Raw genomic sequence first — 23755 nt, 5'->3', positions numbered from 1 at the left:
CTTTGTTTCAATTGCTAATTGCTTACTTTTGATTGTGAAGAACTTGTCAGCCTCGTAAAGAATTACCTCTAGATCGTATACCCGAGGGGCCCTAGTGACAGGGGTAATCCGTTCACGGACATCTAGGATAGCTCCTTGAGAGGAAAGCAGATTCTCCCCAAGGGAGCGAGAGACCAGGCTTAGCTCTACTCACTATTCTTAATTTACCGGTTAGAGTTATGCCCTCAAGATTTGCCGAGGTGCCCTAGTGACAGGGTTAAACTGTGACAGGACTTCTTAGGGCATTACCCCATTCTGGCGCTTGAGAATACCCGCTTAGCTTCCGGCAATAGCAGGAATAAGGACAGCGAGAGTAAGACAAACCGAGACATATCAATAATACCACGACGAAACCGACCCCCTAGAACTCCTCATCACCAAGTGAATATTTCGACCTTGCGACTCTCGACTCTCGACTCTCTCCCTCGACCTTTCTGTTCCCTTAGCTTGATCAAGACCATTGGTAGTCTAGCTAACCATAAGTGAGCGATTGCTAGTACTTATAGCCAGTCCCTGTGGGATTGATAATTTTATTACTGACGATGAATCCGTACACTTGCAGAAGCGTAACAAGTTTTTGGCGTTGTTGCCGGGGACTGCGTCCATAACACTAGCTAAGTCATATAGGATTAGACTAGGCTTTGTTTTCTTTATTCTCTGCTTAAAAAAAGTCTACTAATAATAAAATATTTTCACTCTTCTTCCTTACTGCATTTTTTTTTGCTGTCATATTTTCTATCTTGTTCTCTTTTCTTCTGCATGCGTAGAGCTAACCTTTAAAGGACAGCTGCTACCATTTGATCCAGAGATTGACAGGACTTTTCTGAGGAGAAGGAATTTATTGAAAGCTTTCCAAGCAGCAAAAGAACCCTCAGGAATGGCCAATAAACTGCTGAAAGATTATGCGGTACCATGTGCACGAGGGGTCCGATCAAGTATCACCCGACCACCCATCGACGCTGACAACTTTGAGATCAAGCCCGAAGTAATCCACATGGTCCTGCAAAATCAATTCGGAGGGGGACCACACGAAGACCCGAATCATCATCTAGAGTTGTTTTATGAAATCTATGGCATAATGAAGGTGAATGAGGTTCCTCTAGAATCGGTGAGACTGCTTCTTTTCGGATTTTCTCTAAAAGACAAGGCCAAGCAGTGGTTGAATTCTTTACCAGCAGATAACATATCGTCTTGGGAGCAATGTGAGTAGAAATTCTTAGACAAGTTCTACCCCCCAAGCAAGACTGCCCACATGAGGAACCTGATTGCCAGCTTCAAGTAGATAGACTCAAAATCCCTATTTGAAGCCTGGGACCGGTTCAAGAGCATGCAGAGACAGTGCCCCCATCATGGCATTGAGAAGTGGCTGGTTCTACACACCTTCTACAATGGAATAAATTATCACACGAAGGAATCATTGGATTCTGCGGCAGGAGAAGCACTAATGAACAAAAGCCTTGATGAAGCTGAAGAGATAATAGAGAATGTGGCACTAAACCACCATCAATGGGCATCTGAGAGATCTAGCGGTGCTTTCTCAGGAAATCAGATGAAGGCGTCAGGGAAATTCGAGGTGGATGCATTCACACTCATGTCTGCGAAGCTGGACGCCCTGACTAAGAAATTTGAAGTCATGGGTAGCAACATAGCTAATGCAATAGTTTGTGCTTGCGATATCTGCGAAAGTGCGGACCACGCTCAAGACACTTGCCCCCTTGGGCCAATGCAAGCACAGATAAACCATCTTGAGCAATGCGATGCAATAACAGGCTACAATCAGAGGTAAAATAATCCATACTCCAACACATACAACCCTGGATGAAGAAATCACCCCAACTTTTCATACCGAAATAATCAGGACCAAGGGCCAGCACACCAGACCTACCAACCTGGACAACAGACTCATCAATAGCAGCAACCTACACAGCTGTCTAGGATTAAAAAGATACTTGAGGAAGCTCTCTCGGAGCAAAAGGAGATGAGGAGCGAGATCAAACAACTGACTCGGAGGCTGGAGAACTAAAAAAAAACCAGAAGATGCAAGACATCCAGATAGCCCAGATAGCTCAGTCAGTCTCAAGAGCACAGGGTACATTCCCAGGAAAACCAGATTTAAATCCGGTGGAACATTGCAATCGCATTGAGTTGCGGAGTGGACGTACTGTGGGAAACCCCCAAATTATGACTCAGATGTAGCTTGACTCAGAAAAGGAACCCACTCCCCTAACGCCCAATCAGACGTAAAATAGGGATGGAGAAGTGATTACTAAAAAAACTGAAGAAGCTCTTCAGACTACCCCACAAAATCGCACAATTCCTTTTCCTCATAATCTTATAGCATCCCAAAGGGATGAAGAGTTCCACCGGTTTCTGAAAAAAGTCAAAGAGATTTGCGTTGAAGTACCATTGTTAGATGCGCTGCACCAGATGCCGAAGTTTGCGAAATTTTTAAAAGAAATCTTATCCAATAGAAGGTAGAAGGGCAACTTCGAGATTATAGCACTGACAGAGAATTGCAGCACCCTCCTTATGGCGAATCCTCCACCCAAGCTTCAGGACCCAGGAAGTTTCTCCATACCGTGCAAAATTAGTTCTGAACTTATACCAAGAGCTTTCTGTGACTTGGGAGCCAGTGTCAGCCTGCTCTCGTACTCTCTATGCAAGAAGCTCGGTTTCTAGAACATTAAATTGACCACGATGGCACTGCAACTAGCTGACCATTCATGCAGATACCCGATGGGAATAGTGGAGGATGTGCCAGTTGAAGTAGGTGGATGCATAGTTCCTACATACTTCATTATCTTGGACATGGAAAAAGATCCCAAGATACCGATCATCTTTGGAAGACTATTCCTTGCCACGACTGGGGCCATCATCGATGTAAAGTCATAAGTTGTCCTTGGAGATCGGTAAGGGAAAGATTGAATTTGATTTGTCCAATTCTTCCATATGCAACCCCTCTCCTAGGGAAATTCTCACAAAATCAGCACATACAAAGAAGGAGGGGTACAGTTTCTATGAGTGTTACCCTCCAGCAAGAAGTGAGAAATACATCTGTCCTGCACGAGCGAAACTGAAGGCGCAGGCTGGAGCATCAACCCTAGAAGGAGAGTCGTCCTCCAATGGGTTTAGTCCACATTGACTGAAATGGGGTCGAGCTATAGACCTAAAACAAGCACTTCTTGGGAGACAACCCAAGGATTTTCTTTTCATTTTGATTAATGTCTCGTCGTCCATTTTATTTCCTTTTATTTCCTTAAGTAGATTCAGTCGAGTAGCATTACTTAATTCATGTTTATTTTCAGGATATGCATAATCTCCATAAGCTGGCCATGAGTGTTTCATGGGCGTGGATGCATTAAAGGAGCCAAAACAACAAGAGGACGAGTCGTCCCGCACTTAAAGGAGGTGGTCGTGCAACCCTGCATGGCCGTGCGGAGCTTGCAGAGAAGCAGAAGCCACCGGTCGTGCACCCTTGCACGGTCGTGTGGCTGGTGCAGAGAAGAGAAGGAAAGTGGTCGTGCCATTTGGCACGGTCGTGCAAGAGAATCCAGAGAGGAGGAAGCCCTGGGTCGTGCCATTTGGCACAGCCGTGCGAGCTCGGTCGAGGGGAGGAAAGAAGAGGCCGTGCCATTCGGCGCGGCCGTGCAATCTAATCTAACCCGGTCGTGTCTATAAGACACGGTCGTGTCTATAAGACACGGTCGTGCCCCATCCCGTGCGGCGCCGCCTACCTCCTCCAAGAAACCCTAGCCTCTACCTTCCTCTCTCCCAAAAACCTTCCCCTCCCCAATACACCTCATCTAACCCTAATTTCTCCCTCTAGAGTCCACTTTTCCTTAGATCTACATCTAGATCTAACACATTCCCAAGCCAAAACTTTGGAAAAAGAAGCTAATCCTCTACTCCTCCTCTCCTCTGCTCCTATCCTCAAGGGCTTATCTCCACGGAATTCTAAGCTCGCCATATCGCAGATCTTGAAGAGACTTCGTCGAGGAAGTAGTGGATCTAGAGAAGGAGATGCACCGGGAGGTGACAAAGGCAAAGAGAAAGCTTCATCATCAAAAGGCAAAGGGAAGATAGTAGCACGCGACGAAGGTAACGAAAATACATTTAATATTATTTTTAGAAATCAAGATCAAAAAGTTAGATATGATAACCTTGTCGCTAGGAGAATTGAATGCACAAAATATATGGATCCCGCCACTATGGATATGCTAGGAATTAGGGATGATATTGATTGAATGATTAGCTCTTTAGATTGGAACGATATAATGTACTGTCATGCACCGACTTACCCTCGTCTAGTCCTTGAATTTTTGAGTTCGCTTGATGTTAAATATTCATCTGAAGAGTACTACATAGGGATCATAACTTTTAGGATGATGAACAAAGAAGTTCGGTGGATTGTCAATGATTTTAATGATTGTTTTGGTTTACCTAATGGAGGTGCTCGAGGATTTGATAGTGGGATTAGATGAAATGAATTTTGGAGGTCGATAACCGAATCGAATGACCCTTATGAACCCTTGAGAGCCAAGACATCCCGCATGCAAAACCCGACCTTTAGATACATGCACTGAGTAATGAGCAAAACAATCTTTGGTTGAGGAGATAGTGACGGGGCGATTAAAAAGATTGAACTCTATTCTCTTTGGGCAATGTTGAAGAAAGTTGATTTTGATTTCGGGTCTCATTTCCTGCAAACCTTAGTAAGGGCAGCTAGGGCATCTTCGGGGATAATTGTGTTTGGTGGATTGATTACTCCAATAGCACATAATTTAGGTTGTGAGCTTGATGGACTAGAAGTTATTCATGACAATGACAAGATCGACATCGATTCTTGTCTTGCAATGAAGATGATTTGTCGGGATGAGAATGAGTTTTCCTTTCTTAGGGCTTGTGGTTTCCCTCTACCCCTTCCTTACCCCGAGCGCACTTCAGTTCGCAATCCTGCGAATTGGGTGATCACTGATCCAGTCCCCGAGAATGTACCTTTTATAGTAGAAGAACCCGAATACCACCAAGAACCCTCGTCATCAGGTTTCCCGTAGCCTTCTAGACATCCGGAACCTCCCAGACACTCTTTTGCCTATAGCACGGGACCCTCTAGTTTTGATTTTTCTGACTTCCGTACCTCCTTAGAATCCCTTCACGAGAAGCACAATGGCCAACAACAGTTGTTGGAGGGTAGCTTCAAGTTTTCTGACGACCAATTTAGAGAGGTGTGAGATCATTTTTAGTTCACTAGAGACTTCTATAGTCAGGTGACGGGGTTCGTACAAGATTATGAGGTGGACCAGGAGAGAATGAGGAACTTCATGGATGATATGGATATCATTCGACACCAAGTAGACGCTTTGTATCAATATCATCAGCACATAGGTCATATCCTTGGTTTTCCTAGATTTCCCCCGGGGCCACATCAAGGACCTCCTTATCCCCCACCCCCGCCGCCATTTTGATTTCATCGGGGCGATGAAAAGTCTAAGTCTGGGGGGGGGGGGGGGGGGGGTGTTGTTGCACAACCTGAGTCTAGTTGAGAGTCTTTCTTTTGTTTTTGCACATTTCATTTGCTTTCTTTTATCTATTTAGTTAGTTCTATCTATTTGCATTTTATTTGTTTCTGTTTGCACATTATTTGCATTTTCTTACATGTGGCATATTTGAGAACATCAACCGTCTACTTTTTCGGCCACTTATCCAATAGCAAAATGTCCAGCATTTTCTTTGTTCATGAGTGGTCCAGATTGTGTCAGTATGTTTAGTGTATCTCCTTTCTTTATCTTTAGTAGCATGAAATAAGCTAAGTATTGTACGGAGTCTGGTATAAGTTTTTGGCCTAACCTTAAGGACTTACTTTTACTACACTTAAGTACTTAAGCTTGAATGGTAAACATACTTTTGAAATAGTTATGATTCATCCAAATTGTTTAGTACTTGTGTTCCCATGGCGATTCCTTATTTACATTTTGGTTACTGGATAACCTCGGATCATGGAAGTTCATTCGAAAAAATCTAAATCTCAACATATGCATTACATGTGTAATACGTGCTACACCTCTATAGCACTATAAAAATAATAATAATAATAATAATAATAATAATAATAATAATAATAATAATAATAATAATAAAATACAAATAAAAAATAATAATAATAAGGGATAAAAAAACAGTTGTCGTGAGTGGAAACTAACAATTCACCCCTTTGAGACCGAGTTAGGTTACTAGGGAAATGAATGTTATGTTTCTCTTGATTCTGAGAAGTACCCTTTGAGACCTTGTGTAATTTAAGGAAAACGAACTAAGTGTGTGGCAGGTAAGTGTCTATCACCGGGAACATTAGGAACTCAATTGTATGACGACTTAACTAGGACAGCGAATGGAAACTTGAAGAGCTTGAGTTACTTATCGCACCGAGCACAGAGGACTTATGTTTAGGCCATACTTAGGTTACTCCACAGTCATGCTTATCAGTGAAACTAGTTGATAGAGTTAGGCGAATGCACTGAGGATTATGAAACACTGTAGGATTTCATGAACATAGTTTGTAGCATTTTGCTTGAGAACATGCAAAAGTTCAAGTCTGGGGGTGTGATGTGCACAAATATTATGATCTTCTACGCATGTTTTAGCGCACATTCACTTGACTTATGCACATATATTCTTCACATGATCGCACCTTTTACCTTGTATTCATCATATCTATTATTTTGTTCGTATATCTGCTCTTTGTTTGATTTTATGTTGGCAGGAAGGATTTTCAGAGCTTGAACGGAGAGTATTGATGCACCGAAACTAACCAGATAACACAGCCGTGCAACTCTGCACGGCCGTGTGGCCAGACAGGAGAGGAAGAGCACACGACTGTGAAACCCTGCACGGGCGTGCGACCAAAACAGTGACCAGTCAGCAACGGTCGTGCAACCATGCACGGCTATATAAGGGTTTTAACCCTTTTTGTCGAGGGGAGGCGAGCCGTCAGGTAGAAAAAGATCTTGGAGCAATTCTACGTCACTTTGGACCGCCGTTCAGTGAACTTCCACCACCACATCGACTCTAGAAGCAAAGAGTTGGATCCGAAAGCCACTCTTCGACATCCGATAAGCATATTCCCTCTTACTTGCTGAGAATTATATGTTTGTCTATATTATGTTTTCGGATATTTCTCTAGCATTCTTGGAGTAGATCTCTCGTTCTGGGATTAGGGAGTAGTCGTGGTACGGATTGATGTAAAACTCATATTGTGTTTATACTTGTTGGATGAACTTTCATGCTTTGTTTCAATTGCTAATTGCTTACTTTTGATTGTGAAGAACTTGTCAACCTCGTAGAGGATTACCTCTAGATCGTATACCCGAGGGGCCCTAGTGATAGGGATAACCCGTCCACGGACATCTAGGGTAGCTCCTTGAGAGGAAGGCAGATTCTTCCCAAGGGAGCGAGAGACCAGGCTTAGCTCTACTCACTATTCTTAATTTACCAGTTAGAGTTATATCCTCAAGATTTGCCGAGGTGCCCTAGTGACAGGGGTAAACCGTGATAGAACTTCTTAGGGCATTACCCCATTCTGGCGCTTGAGAATATCCGCTTAGCATCCGACAATAGTAGGAATAAGGACGGCGAGAGTAAGACAAATCGAGACACATCAATACTACCATGACGAAACCGACCCCTTAGAACTCCTCATCACCAAATGAATATTTCGACCTTGCAACTCTCGACTCTCTCCCTCGACCTTTCTTTTCCCTTAGCTTGATCAAGACCATTGGTAGTCTAGCTAACCATAAGTGAGTGATTGCTAATGCTTATAGCCAGTCCCTGTGGGATCGATATTTTTATTGCTGATGACGAATCCGTGCACTTACAGAAGAGTAACACCGGTCATCGTAGATAAGCCAGATGAGTTGGTTTTGCTGGTGGCACATATCAATAGGACGGTTGGAATGGGCATACCAAGTGATTGGAGGATGCCACTAGTCGAGTTCCTCCGATCAAGTGCCACACCAAATAGCTCAGAGGAAGCTCGGTTATTAAAAAGTAGGGTCAGTCGGTTCACCCTAATTGGAGGTCACTTATACAAGAGGGTTTTCTCAAGGCCGCTACTCAAGTGCATCGAATCAGATGATAGTCATTTGGGCGGTCGATCATTGGCGCGCAAGATCCTGTTGGCCGAGTATTTTTGACTAACATTGCAGGCCGACGCCGCTTAGATGATAGGCATACGCATGTCTCGCCAAAAGTATCAGAATATATTACCCCAACCTACTGAAAAGCTGAAGGCATACACCGTGTCCTATCCGTTCGACCAGTGGGGCATGATCATTGTTGGACCATTTCCCATGGTGACCGGGCAAAGAAGATTTTTATTGATGGTAGTCGATTATTTCTCAAAATGGATGGAGGTCGAACCGCTCGCCAAGATAACCGAGCACATGGTTATCAAATTTATATGGTAAAATATCTTTTGTCGATTCAGCATCCCTCATAAGTTCATCTCAGACAACGGTAGACAGTTTGCAGGGCGAAGACTCAGGGAGTAGTGTGCGGGCTATGATATTTTGCAGGTTTTCACGTTAGTGGCCTACCCATAGAGTAACGGCTAGGTGGAGGTCACCAACAAAGAGATCCTCAGAGGGCTTCGGACTCAGCTCGACCACATTAGAGGCAGCTAGGTTGATGAACTCCCAAGTGTCGAAGTAGAGGCAGCTCGACCACACTGTGGGCCTATTGCACCATGGCCAGAGAAACAACCAGCATAACCTTGTTTCACTTGGTGTATGGAGGTGAGGCAGTGATGCGGGTCGAAGTAGAGGTAGAGTCCGACCAGTTGCAGCTCTATGACGAGGAAAATAACGATCAGTGGCTTATGGAGCTTGACTTGATAGATGAAGTTAGAGATAAGGTCATTGTCCGGCTAACAGCTTACCGGTAGAGAATGAAGCAAAGCTACAATCGGATGGTGATCCGAGATCGTTCTAGGTCAGTAACCTAGTGTGGAAGAGAGTGAAGTCGGTCGACGATGTCACCAAATTAGAGACGCCATGGGGAGACCCATGCAAGGTTATTCAGAAGCTCAGCTCGGGATCTTACTATTTGCAAGACGAGAACGGGTGAAATCTTGAGCAGCCTTGAAGCGCGAACCACCTCCAGCCCTATCGGTAAAAACCAAGGTGTCCCAGACTCTTGCGTCGATCGACCAAGTTAAAAGTCAAGCAGCGACTATAAACCTGAGTATAGTGCAAATGCGACAATCAAGTGTCGACTATAAAACCTTGAGCCGAAAAATATAACAGCCGAGCTATGGCTCTAAACCCTGGCGCGCGAGAATAACAGCCAAGTGACGACTTCAAACCTTTGCACAATGTAAATCGAAAATCGAGCGGCGACTATAAACCCTTGAGCAGTGATGATTAAAGTCGAGCAGCGGCTATAAACTCTCATTATGAAAATTATGAAAGCCGAGCGGCGATTATAAACTCTAGCCTCATAGAAATTAACAGTCAAGCGGCGACTATAAACCCTGGGTCAACATGAAATCAATAGCCGAGCGACGGCTATAAAATCGGGAGGCGACGAAAAGAAAAAATTTAGTGGTGGCTATAAACCCTTGTTCTGGATCTTAAAGTCGAGCGATGACTATAAACTCCTGTTATGGATTCCAAAGCCAAGCAGCGACTATAAATCCTAGCGTGCGAGAATTACAGCCGAGCAACGGCTTTAAACCCGTGAACAATGGAATTTGACAGTCGAGCAACGACTATAAACCCTGAAAATGGATAATCAAACAGCCAAGTAGCAACTATAAACCCAAGCTTAAGCTAAGAGTAAACTGTCAACAACTGAACGACAGTTATAAACTCGAGCACGATGGCAATTCGACAGTCGAGCGGTGACTATAAACCCTTGGATTGTAAATTATAAACAGCTGAGTGGTGGCATTAAACTAGGGTATGGCCGCTAATCAACAGTAGAACGGCGGCTTTAGAACTGAAAGTCTTCATAATCAACAGTCGAACGACGGCTATAAACTCGAGAATGAGAGAAAATCAACAGTCGAACGACGACTATAAAACCTAGGACATCAAATAATCAATAGTCGAATGACGAATATAAACCCTGACTCAAAAGTAGAACGGTGGCTATAAAATCTAGCGGTTGTGATTGAGAATTCTGAATAAAAAATACAAGTGTCAAAAACTCTCAGCCCGACCGGGCGAATCATAACTAAGCGAAAAGGATTCGTCACATGAAAAAGCCAAGTTAGGGAGATACTCGACTCGATTGAGCTAAGCGCTCATTCTTATTTTTTTTCTCAATGGGATGCCTCTCAGTCGTGGTCGACGGAAGATCCAAATTATTGCACAAGGTGACTAAAGTATATAGAAAAAGCATTAACAGGATGTAAAGTAGGCAAGTTTTAAAGCACTGAATGGGGGCACATGGATTAGTACTTAGAAATATCTACAAAAGTTGTTCCCCACTACAAAATGATGATAAAGAAAAACTATGCTAGATTGGCAATAACATCCGCAGGTAGCGAGGCCACAAGCTCATCCTTCCGAATGGATGTAATGGAGACATCGACAGACAGGTGGTCGCTATCCTTCAACTGCTGGATGGTGTCGTCTATGCCGAGATCAAAGAGCCATAGGATCCGATCGAAGAAGATTTGGTTGAAGCCTTCCGAGCGGAGGTATTTCACCTGGAAGTCCTCTAGCCAAGCGGGCTCGTCCTCTTCAAACATAGCCACTTGGGCTTGGACACCTTCAACTTGGCCTTCAGAGACTTCAGTTCGGCATCTTGATCGTCAATTTTCTATTGCTTCGCTGATTTGCTCGATTGTTCTTGCACCAAAGTTGTCTCAGTCTCCTTGAGCTTCTTATCCAAGGCCTGAGCCTCTAGCTTTTTCTTCTCCAGGTCCTCTATGGCGCGAAGTTTCCAAGTGTTCACCAATTTGACCTTGGAGTCAAAGCCCCGGGAATGCTTGTTGAGCCGCTCGAGTTGCTCAGCCTGCTCCTGGCTCTTATTCTTCTCTACTAACAGTGCCCGCTCAAAGCCCACTAACCGTTTGGAAGACTTTTCAAAATCCTCCTTCAGCTGATCGACCTCAGCAGTGAGTGCTTCAATGGCAACTCGGAATGCACCTGTCGATTCGATCGAGGCCTGCAGTAGCTTATTTTCATGCTCGAGGAAGGCCAACCTCTAGAATAGCGTCAAACTCTTCACCCAGTACTGCAAGAAAGGAGAATCAGAATGGTGAAATGAAAGTGAACAAGAACATTTTAGGAAATTAAATCATAGTGGATTTATGGCTGAAGTTGTTAGGGAGCTCCCCAACCTGAATGGTCATCGCCATGTCCTTGGCATCTCCCAGGTCTTAGACAAAGGACCTTGGACGCGGATCATGTGTTCGGACACTCGATGTGTATCGTCATCCGGAGAGCACCAGGCATCAGTCGACAGGTGGATTAGTGTCGATACATGCCTACGGCCGATCGGATCGATGGGCTCTAAAGTCGCCTGGCCCTTGGATTGGGACTTCGAGGAGCGGATGGTGGAAAGTGAGGCTGCTAGATCCGCCAGAGGTGGAGGAAGGAAATTGGTTGCTCTAGAATCTGGCCGACTAGCAGCTCGAGCACTGATGGAGTCTAGTCAGATGAAGGTGGTGTTGGCAAAGCAACCGTCCTCTCGAGGACGACAGAAGATGAACTCTCACCCTACTTAGACGAGGGTCGGGAGGTAGGCACTTCCTTAGGCGCTAGCGTTGAGGTTCCCAAGCGGGAGGTACCCTTCGAGCGGAATCTCTTTCTCCGCTGGCGCTAGAGCAATGGTTCGCCAGAGCCAGTCGATTCAGTTGAGGCCGATTCTGATGGGATAGCTACTGGAACAATCATGGGCCGCTCTGAAGGAAGTTCCTAGTGGTGGCGGCAGCACTACTTCTAGCCACTCGACTTGCATCATCAGTCTAGTCGGTCGAACTGCCGACCGGCAAGAGACCGCAGCCTTCCAGTTCAGCTACACCGTGAGCATTGATCTCGACATTAGAGAGCTTGCTCTTGCCTCTCAGCAAGGACTTCAACATTACTTCGGCTGCAAAAACGAAAGTGAAATCAATTATAGTCTAAGGTGATATAGGAAGAAAAAGTTTACCTAATGAGCCGGACAACCGTGAGCGAAGGGGACTTAGTCCAAAAATATACAGAACACCTTCGTGTAGCAGCTTGTGTATATGATACTTCTGACCAGCTAGGTGAGTGGCCGCCTCGAGGTAGGTCGGCTCTCAACGATACTTGCATAAGGAGGGAGGCTTTATCAGCTTCATTTGTCAGCTGGTCGAGAATGATGGCCGCTCGGGAAGGTGAACAAAAAAGTAATGGTCCTTCCAATGCTTGTTAGAAAAAAGTATTTTATCAAAAAATACAGATCCCGATCGACCATGTAAAAGAAAAGTACCCGTCTCAAAGAGCTTGGGATAGTAAAAGTAATGAAATATATGGGGGGCGAGCAAGGTGTTGTACAGGCGGAAGAGGATTACTACCCCGTACAGAAGCCTAAAGGAGTTTGGCATTAATTGGCGCAGAGGGATGTGAAAGTATCTACAAACTGCGGAGAACATGGGTGAATCGGGAAGCACAAGTCAGCCAAGAATTGGTCTTTGAAAAAAGTAATGAAGTCATCCGACGACATATGGGGGCGTGCATATGCAATAGGGATGGCTATTTGGTAGTCATCGGGAATATCATAAGTCATCTGCATCTGAAGGACTTATTGAAATCAGATTCCTTGGAAGTGTACCACAGTCCAGCGATGGACGGAGGAGGAGGAGAAGAATAGGCTATGGAAAACTGAGGAAAAGCATAGACAAAAATAGGAAGAGGAAGAAAATCTTATTAAGGAAGAGGATCGCCGACGAGAAGGAAATCGACAGGAGACAAGCGCGAGGATGAAGATGTTGCATAATATCGAAAATGAAGAGGAGTAAGAGTTTAAAAACCTTAGTGATGGCCGCTCTAGACTATCCGATCAAGGCCTTCGGAAAATGAAGCCTCCATCTGACCGTTGAATTTAAAAAGGCTATCATCACATTAATCGCAGATATCCGTCTGTCACATCAAACGTGCGACGACAGAAAGTGGGACGCGTAGCGCTCTGTAACAGGGAGCATTAATGAGGCTTAATTAAAGGGCATGGGCGGCGTACTCGGCATTAATGATCGGAGATTTGCACAGTCTTCAAGAAATTGGAATGACGTCAACAACCGTTATGAGGCACTCACCCGCCACAGGGAGCTGCCAGAAGTTGAAAAATCACTAAGTATTGCCCACGAGCATCCTAAGTGGACTATAAAGATTGAAAAGAGGCTGAACAGAGACATAGTTATAGAGTAGCTCACTGAAGATTAACCATTCCGTCTCATAGCCAAGCGTGGTTCTAAACCCATGATAGAAATCAGCTACATATTACATTATTTACCACAGTTGAGTGGCAACTCTAAATTCGAGTAAAGTCAAGAGACAACTATAAACCCTTGATTAGTGAATGTGTGAGCTGAGTGGCGGGTCTAAAACTGATGATGTCCAATCGGGCAGAAAGGCCGCTGAAGACACTGTTTGTCCAGTCAATCGGACTTACAGTCTCTTTCGACTAGACTTGAGGAGAAGACTTGTGATGCGATGATAAAAGAAGTCCACCAAAGACGAGTCAAAAGTGGGAAAAGTAGCCGATATGGAAGGTCAAAGTCAAGGCGGTCAAAGACATAGAATCGCCAGGTCACCAAAGTTGACCGAGCAAGTGGCAATGGGTCGATCGGGCCTGAAGGGTCTGATCAGGCATTGCGGCCCACTCAACAAAAGGAGGGCTCAGTATCATAGTGTCGTCGGGAGGCTCGTCTGACCAAATCGCTCATCTGGCCGGGCGATAGGCAGCGACCCGATAATCAAACGACTAAAGAGAGGAGAACAGATGTTCCCAACTGTGACGACCCTATAGGGGCTAGCCTGACCTGGCCGCCTATACGGCCATACGAGGAACAACCTACCAAATCGAGCGATCGTGGAGAAGAATAACCTAGACAGACCGGGTAGGGAATCTCGGTCGAGCGACTCCCCCACTCGGCCAAACATTGGGACCCCTTGCTTAGCTCATTGTATCCTTCTGGGAGTTAGTACCACTGACAGTAGGGCATGGTCAACAGATAAATCGTACGATGGAAGTTTCTACTGTCATATCAAGGATTTGCACGCTCTGTTAAAGAATAGTGTCAAAGATACTTTTCTAACCTGTCTTTTTATAGGAAAGATAGAAAAGCGTGTTCACGCTTTGCACATACGCTACAGGGCACTATACAAAAGGGGGTCCATGCACTGGAGGAGATATGTGTTATTCTGCGATCACACTCTTGTTGCTACAGTTTCTACTATTCTTCTACTATTCCTGTTACTGACTTGAATATCAGAGGGCTAACATCGGAGATCTCTTCCCTGGCCCAACACTGACGTTCTTGGTTTTACAGAACGGAGTAGAGTTTTCACACGATCAACCGCAGAGTCACATCCCGAGCCAGCTGCCTTCACCGTTTTTGGACAAGATCACCAGATATTCAATTCTTTGAACTGACTAATCCTGAAGACGAATGATCTAGCCATATGAAAGTTTCCGACTAACTATTAAGATAAATTGTAAAGTATTCATATAGATTTATCCAATCAACTATAATCCTTAGATTTATCTTCTCAATGGACAAAAAAAATCATACAGTGCATTGTAGATAGAATTTGAATTTTAAATGTCTAATTAATCGTTCAGAGTGTCAAACCATTGCATCATATTCTTGATGACAGGAATCTCATGTAGTTGAAATAATATGTTATGGATGAAATCGTTGCTTTTCTGATCAATAAGTGCCATTATTATTGGCCAATTATACACCATTAGAACAGGCAAGATCTAAGACTTTGACTGGAATTGTTCGAAGGAATCGCTTTGACTTATTTTTCTTTTGTTTTTGTGTCCTCCTGTCAAACCATTTGACTGCCGAAGGATTCTTCCACATGTTGACCTTTTCAATTATATATTCATTCCATTATAACTACAAATGAAGGAAAAATAATTAAAATGGCTTTGACCGAATAAAAAAAACAAAATAAAATTCTTGGCTTACCTTCCGGTCGCCAATTACAATGTCAAATCGACAGCTGTCATCCATCTCGTTTTAACGTCACGCCGACGTAGGTACAATTTAGACATAAATGGAAACTCAGATAACGGAGAGAAAAAACACAAATTAAAAATAGGAAATTAATTCGATGAGAAAAATAATCATAATAACAGAAGCGATTTAATTTGAAGACGTTGGCTGCTTCATTGCGCTTGCCCTCGGTAACGGGTAACGTCCCTTTCCGAGGCGTTTAAACTCGTCCGTGTCACTGGCTCGCTGGCAACCCACCACCGGGTCGTCTGCTGTCTGTTGCCGGTTGCAACTCCCCTCCTCGCCCCGAATGGGCCGCTGCACCAAATCTCCCGGCGCATCTTCTACCCCCGAACGGAATCCTGGACGCGGTCAACATTCGCCTCAACTGCCCGAATGCCGAAAAGGCCCTCGTTGGTTGGTTGGTCCGTCCGACGGTGGCTACGGATCGAGAGATTTTTTCGTCAATAAGAAGAAAAATACTTTAAGATTCGGGGACAAAGTTACGCGGAGCCGTGTCGCGCGTCCGTGGTCCGCGTACTCGAACGCGGCGGCGACGAGTGCAGACGTGGACAGCCCATTCTCGATGTATAAAAAAGGCGGATCTTCCTTATCGCGTCTTGTCTCCTTCGTCTCTTCTTCCTTTGGAGCAATCGAATGGTATAATTGGCGCGACGATGTACGCCAAGGACTTGTCGGCTTCCTCCTCCTTCAGCCGCTCCATCCTCAGCTTCCGCCGGGACCAGGCCATGGACACTGGCGCCGGAGGCGAGCAGCAGGACGCGCTGTTGCTGGGCTTCCAATCTTGCGTCGAGTACGTGTTAGTGGATCTCTCCGCGGCCGCGGCAGCCGACGGCGACGGGCTACTCTCGATCGCCTGGATCCGCCGGCTCCTCCACGCCTTCCTGCTGTGCCACGTGGAGTTCCGGGCTCTCCTCCTCGACCGCGGCGCCGACGTCGCTCGGCCTCCCGTGGATCGCCTCCTCGCGGAGTACTACGATCGCGCCATCAAGGCACTCGACATCTGCAACGCCGTGCGCGACGGCATCGAGCAGATCCGCCGATGGCGGGCGCACCTCGAGATCGCGGTGGCGGCCCTGCGGCCAGCCGGCAGCGGCGGGGGGATCAGCGAGGGGCAGGTGCGACGCGCCCGCAAAGCGCTCACGGACCTCGCCGTCCTGATGCTGGAAGACAGGGACGCCGGCTCCACCGCCATCTCCCACCGCAACCGCTCCTTCGGCCGCAGCAGCGGCTCCGGCTCCTCCTATGCCTCCTCCCCCAAAACCACCGGGCGCCAAGTCTCCAAATTCCGCTCCCTCTCCTGGAGCGTGTCCCGCTCCTGGTCCGCCGCGCGGCAGCTTCAAGCCATCGGGAGCAACCTGGCGGCCCCGCGCGGTCACGAGGTGGTCGCCACGGCGGGGCTGGCCGTGCCCGTGTACACAGCGAGCGCGGTGCTCCTCTTCACAATGTGGTGCGTCGTGGCGGCGATCCCCTGCCAGGACCGCGGCCTCCAGGTCCACTTCACTGTCCCCAGGACCTTTCCATGGGCGTCGGCCGTCACGTCCCTGCACGAGCGGATCGTGGAGGAGTCGAAGAAGAGAGACAGGAAGAGCTCGGCGGGGCTGCTGAAGGAGATCCGACAGATCGAGAGGTGCACGCAGCAGCTGACGGAGCTGATGCAGGCCATCAAGTTCCCCATGGCAGAAGGCGAGGAGAAGGAGCTGAGCCTTAGGGCAGATGAGTTGGCACAGATCTGCGACGCATTGACGGAGGGGCTCGAGCCTTTGGAGCGACAGGTGCGAGAGATCTTCCTCCGGATCGTGCGCAGCCGCACCGAGAGCCTCAATTCCCCTGCTCGTGCTGCAAATTAAGAACCGAGAGACAAACAACAATACAATAGAGAGTGGAATGTATATAGAAATATAGCTGCAGATGATTTGAGTGAATCAGCCTTTTGGTACTCTGAAATCTACAAGATCCTCTTGTAGTGAGGAAATCTGTCAGGGCCATTTTCCGAATCCAGTGTGGTTTTTTCCACCTTGTATAGATTTGGTTATGCTCTAATTTTTCATACTAATATGCATTCAAGTGAAACATTAATCCATGCATCAACCAAGGATATTGACTGCAAACATATATATGGAAGCAGGGATTCATTCTCACTCATAATTTAAGCAATGATAACATGGGCAATAGTAGTCAGGAAGATACATAACACACAATTATCTACAACAACAAAAGGCTAGTAAATAATTAGGCAACACCTCATCTCTAGTTCGCGCTAAGCCATGAGACCGTAAATAAGTAGGCAACATCTCATCTCTAGTTCGTGCTAAGCCATGAGACCGGAGTCCACACTTCATTGCGAGTGATTTTGAACTTGCTTAGTTGCTCCCTACCACAACATTGAGTGAATTTTCCGGAGTATGTGTGGTGGCTTTCTCTTCTCAGTAATAGGGATAATATTCTCCATAAGCTGCAAAGATCCAAGAAGTTAGTGTCGCAGACTACAGAGGCATTATCCTACTGGTGTTCTAGAATCATGCCTCAATTTATCTTTAAATAACTGTATACCAAAAATGGAATTGGGGTGTTCTATGTACAACATATACTTTCCTAAGTGTCCTCATGGATGCCTAAAAAAAAATTCAGCTGGTACTTAAAGAGTCACATACATAAATGACACAACAAAAATTCACTGAACTCTGTATGTTCCCAGCTGATGATCAATATCTTTAATGGCAAGGCAAGAAAGGAATGTTATATCTAAAATCTTGTGGATGAGTGCTATCAGCTTGCCTCTGTGTCACATGTCTTCAAATGGAAGCATATTTAGGATCATATAATGGCGTTTGGTAAATGGATTACATCTCTCTACAAGACACAGTGGCAGTCAATTAGATCTACACCTCATTCAAAGTATCATAGTTTGTTCACAACTACCAGATCAGTAATGTTGACTGTGGCAAAGGTGATAATATCTTCCAAACATAGAGCCCAAAAACATATATTTAAGCCATTCAAGATTAATAATGTTTCAGTGTTTCGATGCATGCATCAACTTTAGATGTTGCTATTTGTTTTCATACTTAAACATGATAAACGTACGTCTAATGGAAAGGCAAAATAGCATTGCGAAAGGACACAAAAAGAGAAGTACATCCACCTGGTGAATCCTCATCTCGTATTGCTCTTCCTGCAATCAAATGAGATTTGAACATGTTATTTAATGATAAAGAAATTGAATCTAACTATATAAAAAAATGAAAATCAATACTTGTTCGCTTAAAAGGATAGCGTTTTCCTCTTCCAACCGTGACACCAGAGACTCGAGCTCCACGGTATAAGCCTGAAAGGGAAGTATTAGACTACACTACAGCATCGAATCCACCAGAGCTGGAAGTGAAGGGAAGAACCAGGAAGGAGATGACGCACCTGTTTCCTCTCCCTCGATCTGGCAGCCGACTCCCTGTTTTTGATCATCCTCTTCTGCCTCCGGATATCAGCCTTGTCCGCAAGATTATCCAGTGCAGACCTCTTCCTCGCTCGCCTTCTTCCACCACCTACCACCCCATTCCTAAACCCTAGCACCGCGGTGTCTAACAGAGCATGTTGCTCCTGCCGACGAAGCCGGTCGCTGATCGCCGGATCGACCGAAACCCCAGCTTTCTCCTGCTCCTCCAATGGTGCGACAACGTCCGCCGCCGTCATCGCTCCGTTCCTCGCCAGGAAGTCCTCCAGAGTGACTTCTCCGCACGCAGCAGCGCCCTCGTACACCAATCCACCCCCGCTGGGGACCTCCTTCCACTCTTCGTTCGCATTCTTCTCCTTTGTTAAAGGCAAGCGCGGGGGATCTCCTCTGGATAACGAGGGGACCGGCGGAGGCCTGCCATGGAAGCTGAGGAAAAAGTCGTCCATGCTCATCGACCCTACTTCCAGATCGAGGAGGACGGCATCACCAGAGGCATCATGGGCCAGGGTTTCTTCTGCTCCCGACGTGGGTCTCCCCGACTCCGGCGTGTCTGGAAACGGGGAGATTTTTTAGCAATTGGGTTAGGGGAAGAGGGACTCTCCGAGTGCATTACCAAATATATACATTGTAATTTCGTTGATTTTCAACTTGACCGTACGATCCCTCACGCGATCAAGATATCGACCTCTGTCGACGGCACATGTGAAAGGGAGAGAGTACACTAGCAAGTGCGACATCGATAGGCGAGCCTTATGGAAAGGGACAAGACACGGTACTACGGTATTTGCCAGAGCACATAAAAAGAAGAAGAAAAACAAAACAGACCAGATAAAAAGAAGACACTAAACAGATAAAAAGAAGCTATAAACGAAACAGAGGTTCACGGCAGACAAAAGAAGACAGTGAATCAGGTAAAAGAAAAGGAAAAAAAAAAATCTTTTAGTCAATCTACAGAGGATCGCTGGGGGTACAAGCGGAGATCATTGAGCTATTCTGTACATTAAAATCCTGAAAATTGCCTAGGCTACCTAAAAAGCAACGGTAGATCTTATCCCTCAAAATGTAAAAGAAAAGAGGATTTTAGTGCTCCAGATGGAAAACGTATTCTGTCAACCTCTGTAATTTGCTTGAACCAAGCAACCTCTGCGAGGTGACAGTGATGGGCTTCTGCACAGTCAGCATCTTACAAGATGTATCCAATTTCCAGCCATGCTGCAAAGAATCTGCAGCCAAAATAATGTTAAGATAATTACCATTGACCAATGAAAGCTTCTGATCTTTTATGAATGAAAAAAATTGTAAACCCAGTCAAAACAAAGGTACAGATTTCAGTCATTATTACTAGAGTGGTGTGGATTTTGGCCCTTTGTAAAACATGTAGTGTGAATTAGCTTGTTCGTTCTTGATGGAGTACTATTCATTGTTTATCATATAAGATATGAATTAGCTTGTTCATTCTTGGTTGAGTGAAAGAAATAAAAAAGTTCGATCAAAAGGACATGAAAGCAAAAGGTTCAGATAACCAGATAGATTTAAATACGTACAATTTGTCGCTTTGTCCTCGCTCATTCCCAGAAATTTAGCCACTTCTTCAACACTGATGGTAGAATATGCAGAGTTTAACATCTGAAACATCTTCTCGGTATACTTCTCTGAGACATAGTAAAAAGATGTTGAAGAAATTAGTTTGATAAACATAGATTTAGCTAGTATCCATATACAAGAGGTTGGTATTCTCATAAAGAAAACATAAAGTTCTCATGAAAATTCCAAACATAAGTTCCGAAATCACACCTCCAACAAACAAGACTATCACATTAAAAATTCACCATCGAGTTAGAAGATCAAAAACTACGTCATTGAGGATCTTAGTTGGCATGAAAATTTTCTTGTTAACCAAATAGACTTATTTTCAAAGACCAAGCTACATGCATTGTGGCAGAATAATATGAACAAATCTGAAAGGAAGCTCAATAGAGAAAATTGTATCTGTGCTTTGTCATTAAATGGCTTATCGATCAATGTTAAGTTTTGGATATAATGGATCAGCAAATATGTAGACATAAAGCATCATGTTTTTTTGGTAATTCAGCCTCTTTTTGGCCACATGCATAAAAAGCATCATGTTTCAAGTTAACAAATGAAAACATAGAGGAGGTTAAAGATGCAAAGATAGATACCAACAAGACTGAAAAATGGATAATTATCTATCCAAGAAATGAAATACAGAAATATCCAGAATGGTACCATGACACAATCACCTTGAAACAACCTCAAGAACATTGCCTTACAACATTAACTTCATGGGCTAACCTGCTAATCAGTTTACCATTTTTATTATTGTCTATTTCAGAAATTTTAAAATCAAACAAAATGTCAATCTGACTCTATGCTTGTTATGGCTTGTGAAATTTGTAGCTTCAACTTAAATTGTTGTCATCTCCAACTCCATAACAGAAAAAAAAAAAAGTCTAAAAATCTTTCATAGGAGAGAGTTCCCTAAAGATAAAGTCTAACAAAGAAGACAATTACCACTTGCCAGATTATGATCACTATTTTTCCTGGTTCCTGACCACAAGGGTGACAGTTTTTTAAAGTTTATTATAATTTTTAGAATAATTTAGACTTTTCTAAATGATGATGTTATTTTGAGTTTATTAAAGGGTTTAGGATCTCATATATTAGATCATCTTTTTAATATTTTTTTTCCTCTTTTGGTGAGTTTGAGAACACACAATCAATCAAGTGGCAGATCAGCCTCTTTCCATCAATGTGTGCTCATGGGCCATTCTAATATGTATACAATTGACAGAAAAAAGTCACTAGCCAATTACAGAAGCTCTAGTCCACCTATAGAATTACAAAGAACATATCCAAGATAATCAAACACATACGATTCAAGAAATTCTTCATTTCAAGGCTCTAAGTAAATTTTCCTAAGAAATTGACAAATTACAAGTATCGATTGAAAAACATTGTCCTTTCTACATATGATGCAATAGCTCCTGTCAAATGCCCCTGTTAAATCTTTACTTATCCTCAAACCATGTTTTGAAGAATTTCTACTCTGTGTTCTTAAGGTAGGACATTTGATCAACAAATGCTTTGCCAAGAGTAAACTTTAGTTCATATATGACTAGGTAACTTTCATAAGGATGAAGAGCTTTGTTGACAAAAGAATCATGTAACCAGCTACTCAACGTCTTGACTAAAAGAAGTTAGCCAATACTAGTCGCATAGCAATTAAAACTCCATATCGCCATTAACATGTTAGACTAATATGGACAAGGTTTCTTTTCCAGAAGGCAAAAAGTAGTAAAAGAGTATTCCTACGTATCTAAAATATCAAAACACATTTAGTAGTAAATTTAATGTAATAATCCATGTGCCTTATGCTAAGTAGTTAGCATATATATAGTCTATTGTTTTTTTTTTATGGTAGTAGTAGTAGTAGCAGCAGCAATGATATATAAAATGTAAAAAGACAAATATATACATGCCAATTTATATAGAAGGAAAAAAAACTTTTCTTAGTGGCTAATACTAGAGAAACAATGAGTGGAAAAAACTAATCTACTCAAACTGGACTGCAAGTTGTGTGTCTCAACTTTTTGGTGCTTGCTACATGGATATAATTGAGTTTTATAAAAGGTAATATCGTCAGGTATACTCACCTCATTTAGATAAACTTCAATTATGCACAACAGAATTTTCTTTGATCTCCCTTAAGCTTTCATAGCTTCAACTCTCACCCTAATTGATTCCACATGTTTGACTATGAAGGCTATCAATAGTCAGGTATACTCACCTCATTTTATTGTATGTCAAGGGTACATGCAACTTCTTGTATATATCAACATCCGTGTTATCTTACTACTTAATAAACCTGAACGCATGTTCATGTTAGTAGTGTCTGCTTTTCTGTGTTGAATTATTGTAAACAATGCCAAGAAGAAACTATAAAATGAAAAAGAGAAGAGTTTGAAGAATAGTACTAATATTCAACAAATGTGCTAGAATAAGTATTATGCATGTTCATACAACTGATCACCTTCACGGCAGACATTGCTAAAGACAATTGTAAACAATTCTGTAATATGGCTTCAGTGATACATAAAGAACAATGACCCCTTTTCCAGGAACTTTCAAAGACTCCTTGAAATATAGCAACATAAGGGGAAAAACAATCAAATGAGAGACAGTCACCTGAGAAAGCAGCGACCATGTCAGCAATTTCAGCGCTCCATTCGAACTCACGAATAGCTTCATAAACTCTAGAATAATCCCGATTCCAGATGTTTTTTCCAATCTTCCATACAGCAACAACCTCCGGCGAGCTCTCCTTATTCTCCATGGGCATAGACTTCCACAAAAACCTCGCGCTATTACTGGAAAAATAAACAACAACCTCAAAATTTTAAACCCAAACCAATCGACTCACGAGGATACATGTTTCCAGGAGAAGAAAGATGATGGCTCACAGATCATTGACAAAGATATATCCAAGAAGATGTACGGCGTAGGGCCAGTCGTCTTGATGGCGGACTCCCCGAGAAGCAAGCTAAAATTAGACGGGACAGACAGTGGATAAGAACGAAAGTTCAGTATTAAAAAAAAGGGAAGTAGTCGATCTCGAAAACCCAAAAGAAACCCTAAAAGGAGGAGATCTTGCCTGAAGCATGAGCTCGTCGCAGGTGTCAGCGATGGTGGCGTATGATCCAGAAGAAAGAGCGTTTTGGATTGGGGAGAGATCCATGGCGACAATGGCAGCAACGGACCTTCCCGATCTCTCACTTCGCCGGTGGAAGCACGGCTTGCAGATCAGGCCACCGCCGTAATAAAGTTATTCCTCGAGCTTGATTTTGCTCCTGGTGTTAATCCGCTCTTCCGTCTATTTATAGGGCCGTCGGGTCGAATACCAATTCAATATAAAATTCATAAATGTTATTTCTTTTTTCAATAATGTTTTAAAATGCAGTTGCAATAAAATATTAATTCTTGTGAAATTATTATCCATCGAAGATAAAATACATCAATCAGAATCTTTAATT

General features: G+C 43.9%; 2 protein-coding genes and 1 pseudogene across 2 annotated transcripts; all 3 read right to left on the bottom strand.

The window, feature by feature from the left end:
- Nucleotides 1-1323: 1323 nt before the first annotated feature.
- LOC122013174 lies at nt 1324-1395 on the bottom strand (annotated as a pseudogene).
- A 15971-nt stretch (nt 1396-17366) lies between these two features.
- On the bottom strand, nt 17367-19313 carry LOC122009710 (bZIP transcription factor 12-like). Its single transcript, XM_042565974.1, has 4 exons — nt 18668-19313; nt 18510-18581; nt 18399-18428; nt 17367-17708 (listed from the first exon to the last, which is right to left on the bottom strand). The coding sequence occupies exons 1-4, from the start codon at nt 19154-19156 to the stop codon at nt 17628-17630; spliced, it is 672 nt and encodes a 223-aa protein (XP_042421908.1). The 5' UTR covers nt 19157-19313; the 3' UTR covers nt 17367-17627.
- A 234-nt stretch (nt 19314-19547) lies between these two features.
- On the bottom strand, nt 19548-23597 carry LOC122009711 (COP9 signalosome complex subunit 8-like). Its single transcript, XM_042565975.1, has 5 exons — nt 23377-23597; nt 23186-23265; nt 22911-23092; nt 20249-20356; nt 19548-19927 (listed from the first exon to the last, which is right to left on the bottom strand). The coding sequence occupies exons 1-5, from the start codon at nt 23458-23460 to the stop codon at nt 19785-19787; spliced, it is 597 nt and encodes a 198-aa protein (XP_042421909.1). The 5' UTR covers nt 23461-23597; the 3' UTR covers nt 19548-19784.
- Between the last annotated feature and the right edge of the window lie 158 nt (nt 23598-23755).

Source organism: Zingiber officinale, chromosome 8A (genome assembly GCF_018446385.1).
Source record: "Zingiber officinale cultivar Zhangliang chromosome 8A, Zo_v1.1, whole genome shotgun sequence".
Lineage (NCBI taxonomy): Eukaryota > Viridiplantae > Streptophyta > Magnoliopsida > Zingiberales > Zingiberaceae > Zingiber > Zingiber officinale.
Note: the sequence above shows the minus strand (reverse complement) of the source record. Positions and strands in the feature narration are given on the sequence as shown.

Bases quoted from the DNA above. Each gene is read 5' to 3' on its own strand.
- LOC122009710 (XM_042565974.1), bottom strand. From the start codon at position 19,156: ATGAGCATGGACGACTTTTTCCTCAGCTTCCATGGCAGGCCTCCGCCG. The intron at 18,582-18,667 runs GTGCGTCATCTC...CTTCCCTTTCAG, and splicing joins GATCGAGGGAGAGGAAACAG to GCTTATACCGTGGAGCTCGA. The intron at 17,709-18,398 runs GTGGATGTACTT...GGATCTTTGCAG, and splicing joins ACGAGATGAGGATTCACCAG to CTTATGGAGAATATTATCCC.
- LOC122009711 (XM_042565975.1), bottom strand. From the start codon at position 23,460: ATGGATCTCTCCCCAATCCAAAACGCTCTTTCTTCTGGATCATACGCC. The intron at 20,357-22,910 runs GTGACTGTCTCT...ACTATGTCTCAG, and splicing joins CATGGTCGCTGCTTTCTCAG to AGAAGTATACCGAGAAGATG. The intron at 19,928-20,248 runs GTACGTATTTAA...TTTTGGCTGCAG, and splicing joins CGAGGACAAAGCGACAAATT to ATTCTTTGCAGCATGGCTGG.